At 44.8% G+C, this 17139-nt stretch overlaps 2 protein-coding genes across 16 annotated transcripts; one reads left to right on the top strand and one right to left on the bottom strand.

The window, feature by feature from the left end:
- On the top strand, positions 1-17030 carry LOC103648111 (protein Rf1, mitochondrial). Of its 14 annotated transcripts, none has more exons than XR_004856531.1 (8): positions 1-367; positions 7557-8892; positions 9722-9881; positions 14810-14956; positions 15056-15160; positions 15320-15790; positions 15950-16072; positions 16202-17030. XR_004856531.1 is itself a non-coding variant. In XM_008673688.4 (1 exon), the coding sequence occupies exon 1, from the start codon at positions 12035-12037 to the stop codon at positions 14534-14536; it is 2502 nt and encodes an 833-aa protein (XP_008671910.2). In that variant the 5' UTR covers positions 11038-12034; the 3' UTR covers positions 14537-14741. The 14 variants fall into 14 exon arrangements, 1 of the variants encoding a protein (XP_008671910.2); XR_004856532.1 differs by having other exon boundaries at positions 9717-9881; XR_004856529.1 differs by lacking the exons at positions 1-367; positions 7557-8892; positions 9722-9881 and having other exon boundaries at positions 11959-14956; positions 15320-15549; positions 15639-15790; ... (1 more) ...; positions 16423-16533; positions 16636-17030.
- On the bottom strand, positions 7149-11112 carry LOC103648116 (beta-carotene isomerase D27, chloroplastic). 2 transcript variants are annotated; one of them, XR_002749985.2, is made up of 7 exons: positions 10781-11110; positions 10102-10241; positions 9766-9858; positions 9439-9495; positions 8757-8863; positions 7563-7652; positions 7149-7479 (listed from the first exon to the last, which is right to left on the bottom strand). XR_002749985.2 is itself a non-coding variant. In XM_008672616.4 (7 exons), exons 1-7 carry the CDS (start codon positions 11028-11030, stop codon positions 7439-7441), a joined length of 783 nt encoding a protein of 260 aa, XP_008670838.1. In that variant the 5' UTR covers positions 11031-11112; the 3' UTR covers positions 7149-7438. The 2 variants fall into 2 exon arrangements, 1 of the variants encoding a protein (XP_008670838.1); XM_008672616.4 differs by having other exon boundaries at positions 9439-9500; positions 10781-11112.
- Positions 17031-17139: the final 109 nt, after the last annotated feature.

The following is a 17139-nucleotide window of genomic DNA, read 5'->3' as shown; positions in this document are numbered from 1 at the left end:
CAGTTATAGAGCACGTTTCATGTGCTGTTGATATGCTTTGTCGTACTGGACGCTTGAGTGATGCATATCACCTGATCCAGAGTTCCCACTCTGAACATGCAAGAAACCCTATATTGTGGGGGACATTACTAAGTAGTTCACGTTACTGGGGGGAGTTGGTGATTGGTGAAGCAGAAACTAGAAATCTCTTGTCCTTGGATCCAGGAAGCAAAGCTAACTATAAGATGCTAGCTGATATTTATGTTTCAATTGGGAGAAGGGACAAAGCTGACGATGTCCTGAGAATGTCGTTGTCAAAAAGAACTGGACTTGAAACCAGGCTGTAGCTGGACTGAAGGTGGCTAAAGATTGCAATACATGCTAGAAGGTATGATTTTCGCATGTTTGCATGTTCTTTAAAAAATGATTACATCAATAAGTGTGAATCAACATTTGAATTTCAGTTGGAATTTCTTGTACCATATAAAGATCACTTGTGTTAATATTAAGCAAAAGTCCTCTAGTGTCATTTCATACTTCAAAATTGTACTTGCCTACCTGGTCTTACTTACGATTTGGGTCCAAGTTTGATCAACACTATGTGAAACATCAGGAGAGTTTGCAGTGATTAATGAGTACCTTGACAGGATTAAGAACAGAAACATGTATAACCATCTAGACTATCAAGCTGAATGTAGAGATCCTCTAGATTGCTACCAAATTCAATATTAAGCGCTTGTGAGTTAGTTAAAACTCATGCTTTCTGAAATAGATGGATTATATATGTTGGTAAGGTTTCCATCTTGGTCTAGTTGTTACTGCTATTTTTAAGGATCAACACTATGCAATATCGTTCCATGTGCATAAAAGGCAGTTGTTACTAACCTTGGGATTGATAATTGATATTAGTCCCTAAGGACTGTAGGTAATATATATAGCCAGTAGGCCTGGGCCTAATGGGCCTTAACACCCCTCCTCAAACTCAAGTTGGAAATGGAGGATCTGAAGCTGAGTTTGATCAAGTGAAACTGATGTTGTGCTCTTGTTTGTGCTTTGGTGAAGAAATCTGCCAATTGATATTCTGAGGGCACATATTGAAGATCAATAGTCTTCTGCTGACAATGGGATCGAGTAAAGGATGCATCAACACCTATGTGTTTAGTAAGTTCATGCTTCACTGGATCATGAGCAATCTGTATAGCGCTCAAGTTATCACATAACAGAGGTGTAGAAGTGTCACAAGAGACACCAAGATCAGCCAAGAGCCAGCGCAACCAAATAATTTCAGCAGTGGTAGTAGCAAGTGCCCGAAGTTCGGCTTCAGCACTAGAACGAGATATGGCCGCTTGCTTCTTGGATTTCCATGCAATGGGAGATGACCCAAGGAGAATACAATAACCTGTAGTAGAACAACGGTCAACAGGATCACTTGCCCAAGTGGCATCTGAATACGCATGAAGCTGAAGTCCGAGTTGGATCTGCTAGTGGGGTCCCATCCTTCGGACGAAGTTTTAAATGAATATCCATCGGTGTTGCAACGGTGCGTGTATCAGTAAGTCCAGAGCGATCTAGAAGATCTTGTATATATTTGGACTGAGACAGATAAAAGCCTTTTTGAGTCTGCTGAACTTCAATGCCCAAGAAATAGCTAAGCGGTCCCAAATCAGACATCTGAAATTCTTTACTAAGATGTTGCTTGACATGAGAAATATGTTCTGAGTTGTCACCTGTAATCAGCATATCATCCACATATAATAGTAGTAAAGTACGACCTTTTGGAGAGACATGAACAAACAATGCAGGATCATGTTCACTAGAAGAAAAACCAGCAGCTGTGATGACAAAGATGAATCGCTCAAACCAAGCACGAGGAGCTTGTTTCAGCCCATACAATGCACGACGAAGACGACAAACATGCCCTGAGGGAGTATCAACCTCTGGAGGAGGATGCATATAAACTTCTTCTTGTAGATCGCCATTAAGAAAAGCATTCTTGACATCTATCTGGGATACAGTCCAAGAAGATGAGGCTGCAAGTGCAATCAAGGTTCGAACAGTAGTCATATGCGCAATAGGTGCAAAAGTCTCATCATAATCAAGTCCTTGAGTCTGTTGAAAACCACGGGCCACAAGACGAGCTTTATACCTCTCAATGGAACCATCTGATTTTGTCTTAACTTTGAAGACCCATTTACATGTGATAGGAACAGCATGCGAGGGTAAAGGAACAATATCCCATGTACCAGTGCGTTCAAGAGCAGCCAATTCATCAATCATAGCTAGCTGCCACTCAAGAATCCCAGAAGCTTCCTGATATGTAGTGGGTTCAACAATTGCCACACCAGCCCGTTGAAAACCATAGCGATATGGAGGTTCAATGGTACCACGGTCACGAAGACGGTATCCCTGATTAAAAACATCATTAAACTCATTATTGTTAGTACAAGAATCAGGTACAGGATCAGAATCAGGACCAGCCGTAGGAATAGAGCGGGAACGACGAATGTAGGTGGTTTGGAAGAGTAAGAGGTGGATGACGTGGAGGTGGAAGGTGGTGTTATGGGAATGAGAACATCAGATGTGGATGTAGAAGATGATGGTTCAGATGCAGGAATGGAAGGAAGACACATAAAAGAAGTGGATTCAGTGGGATAATAGGTTGAGTGAGTAGACTGGTTGTGAAAGAAGGGGCGATTTTCATTGAAACTCACATCTCTAGAAATCCGAATACGACGAGTAGATGGATCATAACAACGATAGCCTTTGTGTTCAGGACTGTATCCAAGGAAGACACACTCTACAGATTGAGCAGTCAATTTAGTCCGCTCACGTGGTGGTAACAAGACATAACATATACATCCAAATACACGAAGATGATCATATCGTAGAGAAGTCCCAAAAAGAACTTCACCCGGTGATTTACCAGAAAGTTTAGATGAAGGTTGTCTATTAATGAGATACACGGCAGTGGAAACAGTTTCACTCCAAAAGTGTGGAGGTACAAAAGAAGATATCAAAAGAGTACGAGCACTCTCAATAATATGACGGTGTTTGCGTTCAGCAACACCATTTTGGGCATGAGCACCAGGACAAGAAAGTTGAGCTAGAGTACCCTCTATGGTCAATATCTGGCGAAAATTATCAGATAGGAATTCACCACCAGAATATGAACGAAAATTTTTAATAGTAGCAGAAAACTGGGTGTGAACCATGCGAGTGAAGGACTTGTAAATAGAAGGCAATTCCGAGCGGCGTTTCATGAAGTAAATCCAAGTATAACGAGAATGATCATCAATAAAAATGACATAATATTTATGACCACCTTTAGAAACAAACGGAACTGGACCCCAAACATCAGAGTGAATAAGATCAAAAGGTTTAGTAGAATGGGAATTACTAGTAAAATATGGAAGTTGTATTTGTTTTCCAAGATGACAACCTTTACAATGAAAACTAAACATGAGTAGAGCCTAAACATCCTGACTTTATTAGAGTAGACAGACGGGATCCACATAAGTGACCCAGACGATGATGCCACTGGGCGAATGACGTCGTGGGGCCTGAAGCAGCGAGCACATGAGGTGTAGTGGTAGGGGATGAAGGAAGAAGCAAAGTGTCCAAGATGTAGAGGCGAGGCGAAGATTTACGGCGACGGCCAGTCCCAATCACATCCCCTGTTTTGCGATCCTGTACAAAATAAGACGAGTCATCAAATCCAACAAAACAATTGTGATCGGTAATTTGACCAACTGATAGTAGATCCATGGATAACTGAGGTACAAAAAATATATTTGGGACAGTAAAAGTTGGATCAGAAAGAGAACCTTTGTGGGTGACATGACATAATGTACCATCAGCATTCTGAACAGAAGTACCCTCGGTGACAGGTGTAGTAGACGCCAACCGTGACTGATCAGATGTCATATGAAAGGAAGCTCCAGAATCAAGAACCCAGGATGATGACAAAGCACCAGCAGATTAAGTAGCAGCAACCGCAACTGAGCCTCTAGGAGATGGTCCTGTACCACGACCACGAGTAGCACGACGGACACGAAAATCAGCCAGCTTCTCTGGAAACTTAGCAAAGCAGTTCTCAGACCGATGAGTGGTCTTTTTACAATGTTCACAAGGCTGAAAGGAGGTGTTCCTAGACCTCTGAGCAACAGCCAACACACTGTGAGAACTCAGACCAGTAATAGAGGACATAGACTTCAAACGAGTCTCTTCAGCAAGCAATTCGGACAATGCCTGAGCCATGGTGAGAGTATCTGAACTGTGAAGCAGCCTTGCACGAAGAGAATCAAATTCAGATCGAACTCCCATAACAAATCTATAGGTAAAGAACTTCTCAATGAACTTATGAGCTGGGCAAGGCACAACTGTACAGGCGGGCACCATGGAGGTCAATGCACTCATAAGACGATCAAAGGCGGAATAATATTCATCAATGGACATATCATGTTGCTCAATTACGTGAGTCTGCTGCATAAGGGTATGTAAAAGAGCACCGCTATCCTGAACAAACCGATCCTTCAGATGTGACCAGATAGCCTGAGCAGTGGTAAATTTGGACAGACTCATAATCATAGTTGGTTTAGTGCTGTTTACAATTGCAGCCATTACCTTGCCATCATTGATCTGCCAAGTCTTGATTGCAGCAGCATTGCTTCTATCAGCTGCTAAAACTGGAGAATCTTCAGTCAAATGAAACAGTAAACCGTGACCTCTTAATGCAGTCTGGACACAAAAGGCCCATTCTGGATAATTCTGCCCATCAAGCATAATATTGACAACGATAGCGTTAGCCGACATATTGCAGAGTAAGAAAACAGTGAGAATTAACAGATCTGAAGCAGACTGGGTGCAAGGTACCAAAATCCCTAGTGGGAGCAGCGGATGAACAGTGCTGCGTGCGACGCAGAAGCAGACGGCAGTACGGCGCAGCAGATCTGACCGGGACACCCTTTGCTGCGCGCTGACAGCGCAGAACAGCAGGGCGCAGCAGCTCTGCAGACGGCAGAACGGCGCAGCAGACCAGCAGATCTGACCGAAGATGGCAGGGACCGCGCGCAGATGGCGCGTGACGGCAGGGACCGCGCACAGAGAAGACTGCGCGGCCTGGACAACGGCAGGGAAGACTGCAGGCGCTCCCAGACGCAGATGGCGCAGTGCGGGACGAAGACTGCAGGTACTCCTGGACGAAGATGGCGCAGTGCGGGATGACGGCGGCAAGGGCGCGGCGGCAGCGATCCACGCACAGAGGAAGGCGCCACGGCGGCGATCCGCGCACAGAGGACGGCGCGGCGGTGGTGGTCCGCGACGACGGCAAGGATCCGCGCATAGAGGAAGGCGCGGTGGTGGCGATCCGCGCACAGAGGACGGCGCGGCGGCGGTGGTCCGCGACGGCGGCAAGATGGGGGAGATCCGCGCACGGAAAACGGGCCCGCGTACAGAGGACGGCGCGGCAGCAGCGTTCCGCGCACAGAGGACGCCGCGGCGGCAGCGGTGAGGTAGATCCGCGACGGCGACAGATCCGCGACGGTGACGGCTAGATGAAGAAGATCCGCGACGGCGGTAGCACGGAGGACAGCCGCGACGGCGGCTGGATGGGGAAGAGCTGCAGCGGCGATAGGGCGGAGGACAGCCGCGACGGCGGCTAAAAAATTAGGGTTTCGTAACCTGCTCTGTTACCATGTTACTAACCTTGGGATTGATAATTGATATTAGTCCCTAAGGACTGTAGGTAATATATATAGCCAGTAGGCCTGGGCCTAATGGGCCTTAACAGCAGTTACTGTTCTATGTTGGTATTCTATTTGACAGTCTATTACAAGGTTTTAAAGTCGGCTAGTCGACTCTAGTCGCCTGAGCACCGATAAGGTGACTAATCGCGATTAGTCGTTGATTTGCTCGATTAGTCGAGTCTAGTCGACTCCTAGTCGTCCACCTATAATAAGACCATATGTATATATCAATGTATAAAGTTGTAGCAGGACTGCAATACAACAATACACTAGCTATAGCAGGATAGCAGTATATTGATTTCAGCAGCACACTGATTCAGTGCCAAGGTTTTAAAGTCGGCTAGTCGACTCTAGTCGTCTGAGCACCGATAAGGTGACTAATCACGATTAGTCATCGATTTGCTCGATTAGTCGAGTCTAGTCGACTCCTAGTCGTCCTATAGTCGTCCACCTATAACAAGACCATATGTATATATCAATATATAAAGTTGTAGCAGGGCTGCAATATAACAGTACACTAGCTGTAGCAGGACAGCAGTACACTGATTTCAGCAGCACACTGATTCAGTGGCGGACCCAAGATTTCTTGACTGGGTATGCGAGATCAAGAGATGTCCTAGGGACATTGCTGTAGTGGCCTACTGGGTTGGGAGGATAGCTGCGGAAGGCAGAAACTAATGGGTCTGATAAGATAGTGGAGGAAGTTTTGAAGAGTAGAGATAGTGTTGCATACAGCGCTAGTGGGGGGCCTCTACAGTGCATATAGCTGCGGAAGGCAGAAACTAATGGGTCTGATAACAGTATACTATGTGCTATTTATATTTTGCAAAACAGCGCTAGTGGGGGGCCTCTACATACTAGAGCCTCTGCGTGATGGAGGGGGCGCAGCTGACGCTCGAGCAGAGGGCCGCCGGAGCATAGCAGGGCGGCAGGAGAGGAGGGCAGCGGCGATGGAGAAGGTGCGGCGGCGCTGGAGAAGGGTGCACGCGCGAGCGCGACTGTGCGCTGCGTAATGTGTGTACAATATTGGAACAAGTAGGGCAAAACAGTATTGGTGCTGTACAGATGGTGGGCTAGCCCATGTAATAGAGACCGGATTAGTGGCCCAAAACAGGCAAAACTAGTCAATGACTATACCTAGTCGGACGACTAATCGCTTCGTAGTCACTCTAATCGAGTCGGAGGCCCTAATCAAGCTCCCTCTAGCGATGAGGCCGACTAATCATGATTAGTCAGACGACTTTAAAACCTCTATTAATACTGGTCACCATCTAGGTGGAGCACGTTATATCTCTGCACCATTAGCTTGAGATACATAAAAATACCATAAAACATATTCTTTTGTTTAGTTTACATCTATTATTTGGTCTAGCCTACTTTTCTTATCTAGTTTAGTTTCCTCAATTAACATGAAACTTTCTGGTATGGGTAATTCCATTCTTCACACTTCTTTAATATATCTTTCTTACAAGGGATTCACTAAAATCCTGTGCATTTTCCAAAGGCATATCTTGTGTTTCCTCTTCAATCCTCTTGATCAGCAACCAGTTTCCTAACAATTTGACGTATACTAGAATTGCCTTCTGCTATGTTTTCAAGTAAAAAGAATCTATGAAACTGATGCTGCTTACTAAGGGAATAAACATGAAAGCATGTAATTTTGGGAATTTCCACTGATAGTAGTATAGTAATTTACATATCCACTTCCTCTCAAATCAAATAGAGCAATTCACTTGATGATTCTGCTTTGCGATGCCTGCATATAGATTAAATAAAGGGTATGAGAAGTTTAAGAGGAAATATGATTAAATCTGTACAGATATCTCAGTGCAGGCTTACATTTTGTCCGGAAGCAGGGCTGCTTCAGTGCTGGATCATCTTCAGGTGGTTGCTGTCCAAAGATCATCTCGCAGCTCATGTCCTCAAAATCTGAACAGTGGTAATATAGTACAGTAAGTTCCATTATCCCTGAGAAAGGGCTTATTAGAACAGAACATAAGCTAATATCCTCTTTTTTTTTTTGGTATGGATCAGATACAGAGATAATTTAGTAAGGTTTAAAACACTGCTTTGCAATATATAAGAATGGACAAAGTAGTGAAGATAAGCCTGTAGATCATAATCGGTGCCATTAAGCTAACATTCATGGCTGTTACCACTTATCGGTGATAGCAACTTGACATGACAAAAGGAGTGCCTAGTAATGTCCAACACAAACTGGTGTCCAATTATTTGGACCGATGTTATTAAATGTCAACATCTTTTGACCTTGATACAATGATTTGTGTGCTTGAAATATTCGCCAAGAATCAGTCAACGCTCGAAATAATTGCTTGGGGGGGAGTAAGAGAGATTAATGCTTTGTTCATTGAAACATGCTGGCTAGTCAAGGTGCTTGTACTGTACTTGGTAAGCACTGAATTGTGGAATGGTTGGAATAGACACTACCATCTCAACACTTGTCTCTGTTACTAGTAGTTTTCCACTAAGAGTTACAAGTAAGAGCTACCCTATTTTCTCTGTACAGATTGATTGCAATTGCTCTATAACCTACAGACATGTTGGTCCACTTCAGTCTTTTCTGTCCACCAAACGGCACCTTGTGATTCCCATGCCCAAAAAAAGGTGTAGTGTCTCAGTTCAGACGGTGTACGTGGCAGGATCATTAGATAGATTTACATTATGAAACTAACTTCTGTATTATTTTTTTTTCCATGTGAGAATCTTGGTGCGTTGCTTTCAGAGTCATTAAGATTCTGTTTCAGAGCTAGCATGACGAGTTGTGTAATGTTGAGCTACAGAGTAATTAGGCTTGTGACCAAGGGAAGTTTCAGTTAATTTTTTGCTGGCTTGAATGACAGTCCACTGAAAAAAAATCAATTTTCCTCCCAGCTTTAGTCAGTGGCAGGAGCAGATTATTTTTTTCTTGGAATCCAAAACTTGGAAGCAGTTTTACTCTCGGTACATGTTATTCTCTCGATCGGGTAATCGTTTCCATGGACAAGACCAAGCGGAGGTGTGGAAAAAACTTACTGGGAGACATGTAGACAGCCGTGCCAAGTGAATCCTGGATGAACCTCTGGCATGGGATTTTGCAGAGGTTCGTGCACATTCCGACACAGTTGGTGCTTTCCAGAAATCTGTCAGAGTAGGATAATGAAGAAAAAAGGTCAGGAATTCTCGACCAATATTTTTTTATTTTTATTTTTTGGTATGCCTGTACCGTGCTATTAGTTTTTTTTTTCTTTTTGTGGCAGCTGCTGCACTGCATGGGTAGAATTGTGTATTGCACTATATATCCTGTAGTTTCCTCCCCCCTTTTTTTCAAGTGCATCCCTATTTTTGTAGCTAGCTAGTTCGTGGAGTATGAGTAGGATTGTGAGATCGCCACAGCTACGACGACAGAGGGGCAGTAGTAGTACATGCTGCATATCCCAGCCGTAGTTCCTCCTTACCTTTTCCCCGATCGAGTGGTTTTACTTGAGTAAAGATTGACGTATTTATTGCAAAAAGGTTTAATTTACGCTGAGCTAATTCATGGTGCAGGACCGTAACCTGTCGATCTCACACACAGCAGCTAATTCAGTATTTGTGATGGGACATCTGACGATAGAATTAATTATCGTGGTTCAGTTACATATATTCGTGCATGTTTAACTTTTTTTTTGGTTCTATTCAACCAAAGAATAATTTCTGGATGACGAGAATTTAGTACCTGCATTTGGGTATGTAGACCACGTTCCTCTCTTCCCTTCCATCCACTTGGGATTCCCTGACCTTGCAAATGTTCGGTGACACAATGATTACTCGCACAACCTTTATGGGGACGCATATGTATATGTAAGAACGCAAAGAAAAAGGAAAAAAAAAAACCATATTGCATTGCATGACTACTACTGCATTCTCCACTACTCTACTACTACTACATGCATGCACTTGGTGCATGCTCCGCATTAATTAACCCTTAAACTAACGATACTCTGTGCACTGCAGTGCAGGCTATTCTGGGAAGAAAGAAATACTCTAGTTATTTTAATTATACCTCACATGGTCCGACGAGCCAAGGGAAGAACACCGTGGTGAAGGCGGCGAAATACTCCCGCGAGAATCGAGAGGGTGGCATCATCACCTTGATCTGCATATGCATGCAACAGTCAGGTAAGGAAATAAAAACGCAACCAAAATCCACCTTTTTATTATATTCAAAGAACCCCTGGCCCTACTTTAATGTGTAGGCTTTCTTTCTTTTCTTTTTTTCTTTTTTCCTTTCGTGACGAAAGAGTTTTATTTATTTTTATAATCTTGTTTTGCAATAGCTTTGCTCGCAGGCAGCATGTGTATATGTTAAAATCAAGTGTGTGTATATATATATACTTGCCATGGTGAGGATGTAGCTGGGGAAGGCCCGTTGGAGAGCGCTGGCCACAGTGTCCCACTGCTGGTCAACCCTGAACAGCGCGGAGATGGCCAGGGCCGCCTCTATCAGGCCCTCGTAGCCGTCCTTTCTGTTCTTCATCCCTGCAATGCATGCACACAATACAACAGACAACATATGCATGAACCAGATATGCTACTAGCTGCTATGTCGACACAGAATTAATTTTACAAGAGAGATGGAAAAATAAAATAGGATTTTTTAAGCTGGTGTCCTTAGTTTTGTTGGTGTCCTCGTTTTTAAAACTTAGTCGTGTTTTTTTTTCTCAGTTTTAACCTTCTAGTGTTATATATAGAGCAGAAAGGTAAAACTGAAAAAAACATGACTAATGATAAAAATGAGGATACCATTAAAACCGATGACACCAGCTTAAAAAAACCCAATAAAGTAGACATCAAGTACGCTAGTTGTTATATTAGTCGACCCAGCTGCTACAAGCGATATAATCTACATGCATCGCGTGCATGCAGTCGCTTATTAGTTACATGGCGGATCCACCAAGAAGGGTCGACCGATCGACCATTGACATGCATGCAGCACAAAGATTTGGATCGCTAGCAGCCGGTGCTGTGTGCAGCGTGTGCAGGGCGCAACAAGTGTGCTGTGCGTACTGCGTACGTACCAGAAGCTTCTTGAAGGTTCCGGGACAGGTACCCGATGGCCAGCTTGTCGAACCAGTTGTCGCGGTACGTGGTGGCGGTGGCGGTGGCAGGCGGCGGCACCTGATGCGGCCTCGCCATGACGGCTCGCACGGCCGTCGTCTTCCTCCTCGAGTAGCTCTGTTTCGTCGCAGAGCGTGCTGCTGCTGCTGAGGACGAAACTGGTAGGGCGACGGCAGCAAGGAGCGTACAAGTGGCGGCGGCGACCTCCATGTCGAGCGAGGGAGGGGAACAGAGAGAGAGAGGGTGCTCGGTGATATATGCAGCTCAGCCTCTACTCTAGGGCGTTGTGCTTGTGCCTTGGCTTGGTCGTATATATGGTCAAGATAGAGAGAGACAGAGAGAGACCAAATAGCAGGGAGGCGGCATCTTCCGTGCGGCGGCCTAGGAATCAGCATCAGCTAGGAAGCTTTCTGTCGTCATCTCCGATCCGAAATTAAATCCTCCGTTGCAATCACATCGGCTCCTGTCAAAACCCATTACTATATATTAAAGTTTAATTAGTTAGCGTGTGCTAGTAGTACAGGTGAACACAATTAAGTCGGGTTGGGGTTGGAGACTAGTGAGCGATAAGTAAAAACATGGCTAATTGTGTCGGCATCACGTTGATCACAATTTAGCTATGGGACGGACGATGGCGAGTTGGACTGGACGGACAAAAGGCATCTGCTGCTCACGGGAATATTTGGGGACACCACATAGGGGTGAAAATGTGGCGGATACGGATGGATACTAGGTCATCTCATATCCTACCCGTACTTGAGCACAATTTTTCGAATGTGCCATGTGCATGGGCTGGCTGATTGGGCTTGACCGCTTGAAGGACAGGAGTGAAAATTGAAACGCGCCTAGCGGGCTAGTGGCTTGCACTGGAAATGGTCCACACGCTGGAACTGAAGCTGGGTATCTGCTAATCGGGTAGCCGTATCCTACCCGTACTTCCCGGGTATTTATCGGATAGTGGTCATCCTGTATCATATCCATATCCAACTGATGTATATCCGGTTAGTATTCATATCCGACCTATATACATAATTATCCGTATCCGGTACCCGAAAAACCGAGTATTATGAGTACCCGTATTCGGTACCCTTTGGGTAATCTCGTCCCGTTTTCATCCCTACCACCAAAAACATGGCTGCCTGCTTGTTAGGTCTATAACAGGAATTGGATAATGATCCCCGTCAGTAGTCGGGTGTTTGAGTAATAACCACTGAATGACGAGGGAGGGAGGAACCCGGACGCCCAAAAAATCCCCCACCCCCAGCGCGGCAATGCCGTCATGTGCCCGCATCTCATCCGCCGTCTCCACCGCCGCCGCATCCTCCTCCTCGCCGCCGCCGCATCCTCCTCGCTGCCGCCGCCTCGCCGCCGCCACGGCGCGCGTGCGGGAGGGGACGCTCCGCCCTGAGGAAGCACACGACCTGCTCGACGAGTTGCAGCGTCGAGGCACGCCCGTTCTCGAGCGCGATCTGAACGGCTTCCTCGCGGCGCTCGCGCGTGCGCCGTCCTCCGCCGCCTGCAGGAGTGGCCCTGCCCTCGCCGTCGCGCTCTTCAACCGCGCGGCGTCTCGGGCTCAAGGACCGCGGGTGCTGTCCCCCACATCCCACACCTACGCCATCCTCATGGACTGCTGCACCCGCGCGCACCGCCCAGAGCTAGCGCTGGCGTTCTTCGGCCAGCTCCTCAGGACAGGCTTGCGCGTCAATATCATCATCGCTAACCACCTTCTCGAGGGCTTTTGTGAAGCGAAGCGGACAGACGAGGCTTTGGACATCCTTCTCCACAGAACGCCTGAGTTGGGCTGTGTGCCCGATGTTTTCTCGTACAGCATACTTCTGAAGAGCCTCTGCGACCAAGGAAAGAGTGGCCAGGCAGATGATTTGCTACGGATGATGGCTGAAGGGGGAGCTGTCTGCTCGCCCAACGTGGTTGCCTACAATACAGTAATCGACGGCTTTTTTAAGGAGGGTGACGTAAATAAAGCATGTGATCTATTCAAAGAAATGGTACAGCGGGGCATTCCACCTGATTTAGTGACTTATAACTCTGTGGTCCATGCCCTGTGTAAGGCAAGAGCAATGGACAAGGCAGAGGCTTTCCTTCGACAAATGGTCAATAAACGTGTTCTGCCAAATAACTGGACATATAATAACTTGATATATGGATACTCCTCCACAGGACAGTGGAAGGAGGCAGTTAGGGTATTTAAAGAAATGAGAAGACACAGCATCTTACCAGATGTTGTTACTTTGAGCATGTTGATGGGTTCCCTTTGCAAGTATGGAAAAATCAAGGAAGCTAGAGATGTTTTTGACACAATGGCAATGAAGGGCCAAAATCCTGATGTTTTCTCCTACAATATTATGCTCAACGGGTACGCTACTAAAGGATGTTTAGTTGATATGACAGATCTCTTCGATTTGATGCTAGGTGACGGTATTGCACCTGACTTTTATACTTTTAATGTGCTGATCAAGGCATATGCAAACTGTGGAATGCTAGATAAGGCTATGATCATCTTCAATGAAATGAGAGACCATGGAGTGAAACCTGATGTGGTAACCTATAGGACAGTGATTGCTGCCCTCTGCAGAATCGGTAAGATGGATGATGCTATGGAAAAATTTAATCAGATGATTGATCAAGGAGTAGCACCTGATAAATATGCATACAATTGCCTGATTCAAGGTTTTTGTACTCATGGTAGTTTACTGAAAGCCAAGGAATTGATTTCGGAAATAATGAATAATGGCATGCATCTTGACATTGTTTTCTTCAGTTCGATAATTAACAACCTTTGCAAACTGGGAAGGGTAATGGACGCACAAAATATATTTGACTTAACTGTAAATGTTGGTCTGCATCCTGATGCTGTGGTGTATAGTATGCTGATGGATGGGTACTGTCTTGTTGGCAAGATGGAGAAAGCATTAAGAGTATTTGATGCTATGGTGTCAGCTGGCATTGAACCAAACGTTGTAGTGTATTGTACACTTGTTAATGGCTATTGTAAAATTGGAAGGATTGATGAAGGATTGAGTCTTTTCAGAGAAATGCTGCAAAGGGGAATAAAGCCTTCAACTATTTTATACAGCATCATAATTGATGGGTTATTTCAGGCCGGGAGAACAGTTCCTGCAAAGGTGAAATTCCATGAAATGACAGAAAGTGGTATCGCTATGGACATATGTACATACAACATAGTTCTTCGTGGACTTTTTAAAAATAGATGCTTTGATGAAGCAATCTTTCTTTTCAAAGAATTACGTGCAATGAATGTAAAGATCAATATCATAACTCTCAATACCATGATAGATGGAATGTTTCAAACCAGGAGAGTTGAAGAAGCTAAGGATCTGTTTGCTTCTATCTCGAGAAGTCGGCTGGTGCCTAGTGTTGTGACTTACAGTATAATGATCACAAATCTTATAAAAGAAGGATTGGTGGAAGAGGCAGAAGATATGTTTTCATCCATGCAGAATGCTGGCTGTGAGCCCAATTCTCGATTGCTGAATCATGTAGTCAGGGAATTACTAAAGAAAAATGAAATAGTCAGGGCTGGAGCTTACCTGTCCAAGATTGACGAGAGGAATTTCTCACTTGAACATTTAACCACAATGTTGCTGGTCGATCTCTTCTCAAGCAAAGGAACTTGTAGGGAACACATAAGATTTCTCCCTGCAAAGTATCATTTTCTTGCAGAGGCCAGTCCGTGATTGATATTTTGATTTTTTTTTTTGGAATAAGTCCTTGCACGCACCTGTCACAGTTAAGCTAGTATATGATCTTAACTAAAACCATTGGTTTACTTCATGTTCATGTTTTCTCGGAAGATTTTCTTCTCATTTGACCTGCTTGATATGCAGATGTTCATTTACTTTTGATCCAATATATGCAGAGCGTTTTATGTTTTTTGAAGCATATTCGTTCCGGTGCTGATGTAGCTATGTGCTCCCCGTACACAACTGATGTGCGATTCTCTCTTGTAGCATGTTTTATCATGTCTGTTAACACAGCCGATGTTGCATTTATGAGGAATGACGTTATAACTGCTGAATTGTGATGAAGAATAATGTAGCATGCTGAATCCTGTTTTGGCCCCTGGCCGAGCCGCCCAGTTCGTCATGACCAGCAGGGTAATGTTCATCTACATGTCTAGTTTGCTCATCTTGTCTTTGAGAAGGGACACCCTTAGCTGTTTACATTAACAAATAGATAACGTTCTTCCTCATTAGTGATTGCAACCAAAGGCAGTTTGGCCTAATGCTGTGGCTTGTAAGGGCAAAGTGGATACCCTGCTGCTGGGTAGTACTAGTATATTGCTGTTCAAACCTGCAAATGTAAGTTTTAAACAAACCTGCCATTTCTATCTACTGTACTATGCACTTGCACTTGAAACATATAACTTTCATTCATGTTCAGTTAGCATATAAGTATATGCATTAATGATTAAGTTCATGCACCGGCCGATTCACAACACTGAAATACTGATGCCACAGATCTGGGATCAGCTGATGGATGAAAGAACAATCAGTAGTCTCTGGGTAAAATATCATGCCTGCGCAAGCGAGCGGACATGAGTGACAAGAAGCGGTGAGTGCCTGCCTGCCTCCATTTAAGGGCCTGTTCGTTCTCATCTTAATACATGTGGATTAGATGAGATTAGACGAAATGGAAGCAGAGCATTGTGGTCAGACCACCACCATCTCCAAGGGAGAACAAAGAGAAGGCAAGCAGAGCCTGTGCACGTATTGGTTGGTTCAGTTGTGCGGTTGCTCTTTTTGGCTCTTATCTTCGTCGCCATTCTTGTATTTGTAGGATTGTGCTGTTTACATTAACAAATAGATAACGTTCTTCCTCATTAGTGATTGCAACCAAAGGCAGTCTGGCCTAATGCTGTGGTTTGTAAGGGCAAAGTGGATACCCTGCTGCTGGGTAGTACTAGTGTATTGCTGTTGAAACCTGCAAATGTAAGTTTTAAACAAACCTGCCATTTCTATCTATTGTACTATGCACTTGCACTTGAAACATATAACTTTCATTCATGTTCAGTTAGCATATAAGTATATGCATTAATGATTAAGTTCATGCACCGGCCGATTCACAACACTGAAATACTGATGCCACAGATCTGGGATCAGCTGATGGATGAAGAACAATGAGTAGTCTCTGGGTAAAATAGCATGCCTGCGCAAGCGAGCGGACATGAGTGACAAGAAGCTGTGAGTGCCTGCCTGCCTCCATTTAGAGCTGTGAGTGCCTGCCTGCCTTCCAATTCAATTTTGAATAGTAAGAGGTTTTCTTCCCCTGGGGATCCCTGATCACCAAATCAGCCCTTAAGGGCCTGTTCGATCTCATCTTAATCCATGTGGTTTGGATAGGATATTTAGGTGGGATTAAAATCCATGGTGGGATTGGGTGTAAGAATGACCGGACAAGGCCTAATGTGTATCAGCAGATTGACAACGCAACAAGAGCGAAGCCACAAGAGGTTTCAGGGTAGGGTACCATCTAATGTGTATCAGCAGCAGCAGGTTTTTCTCAGGTGTTAAGAACCACCGACATGAAAAAGCACCGAGTTTGCTCGTTCATTCCTTGGCAGCCTTGTCGATGAGCTCCTGTGGATGTGGGGGATGACGCCGCCGCCGCTGGCGGCGATGGTAGCCTTGATCAGGGTTTCCAGCTCGTCGTTCCCGTGGATCGCCAGCTGAAGGTATCGTACAAAACCGATTTTTTTCCCACTCCCGCTCAACATTTGAAACTGTTTTTTTTTCCCACTCCGCTCAGCATAAGCAGAGAAGCATATGCTATTTAGGAACAGAAGGCAAAAACAGAGAGGGAAATTGAACAAGGAATAAACAAGAGATTGTATAGGAAGCTTGATACGAAATGGAAGCAGAGCATTGTGGTCAGACCACCACCATCTCTAAGGGAGAACAAAGAGAAGGCAAGCAGAGCCTGTGCACGTATTGGTTGGTTCAGTTGTGCGGTTGCTCTTTTTGGCTCTTATCTTCGTCACCATCCTTGTATTTGTAGGATTGTGGAAATGTAACCCGTTCAAGTTGCTGCATTAGTAGCAGCTAGTAGTATCTGTGATTCAGAAATCTAAAAGTTGTGACTTGTGAGGCAGCCTGCTGCCTTGTTCATGTAGAATGAACCTTGTGCTGCCTTATTACGTGGATGCAAAATGCAAATAAATAATGTGATGCAGACCACGGCGCTGCTCAGTTCCTCAGTACACGACTATAGGTAATCACACGGGTATCTACCTTTGACACAGTAGGAGTGGGTACCCTAGTTTCGAGGTACCGACATTATT

This window comes from Zea mays, chromosome 2 (genome assembly GCF_902167145.1).
Source record: "Zea mays cultivar B73 chromosome 2, Zm-B73-REFERENCE-NAM-5.0, whole genome shotgun sequence".
NCBI lineage: Eukaryota > Viridiplantae > Streptophyta > Magnoliopsida > Poales > Poaceae > Zea > Zea mays.
Note: the sequence above shows the minus strand (reverse complement) of the source record. Positions and strands in the feature narration are given on the sequence as shown.

Bases quoted from the DNA above. Each gene is read 5' to 3' on its own strand.
- LOC103648116 (XM_008672616.4), bottom strand. From the start codon at position 11,030: ATGGAGGTCGCCGCCGCCACTTGTACGCTCCTTGCTGCCGTCGCCCTA. The intron at 10,242-10,780 runs GTACGTACGCAG...CATGCATTGCAG, and splicing joins GAACCTTCAAGAAGCTTCTG to GGATGAAGAACAGAAAGGAC. The intron at 7,653-8,756 runs GTAAGTTTTTTC...ACCACTGTTCAG, and splicing joins GGCTGTCTACATGTCTCCCA to ATTTTGAGGACATGAGCTGC.
- LOC103648111 (XM_008673688.4), top strand. From the start codon at position 12,035: ATGACGAGGGAGGGAGGAACCCGGACGCCCAAAAAATCCCCCACCCCC.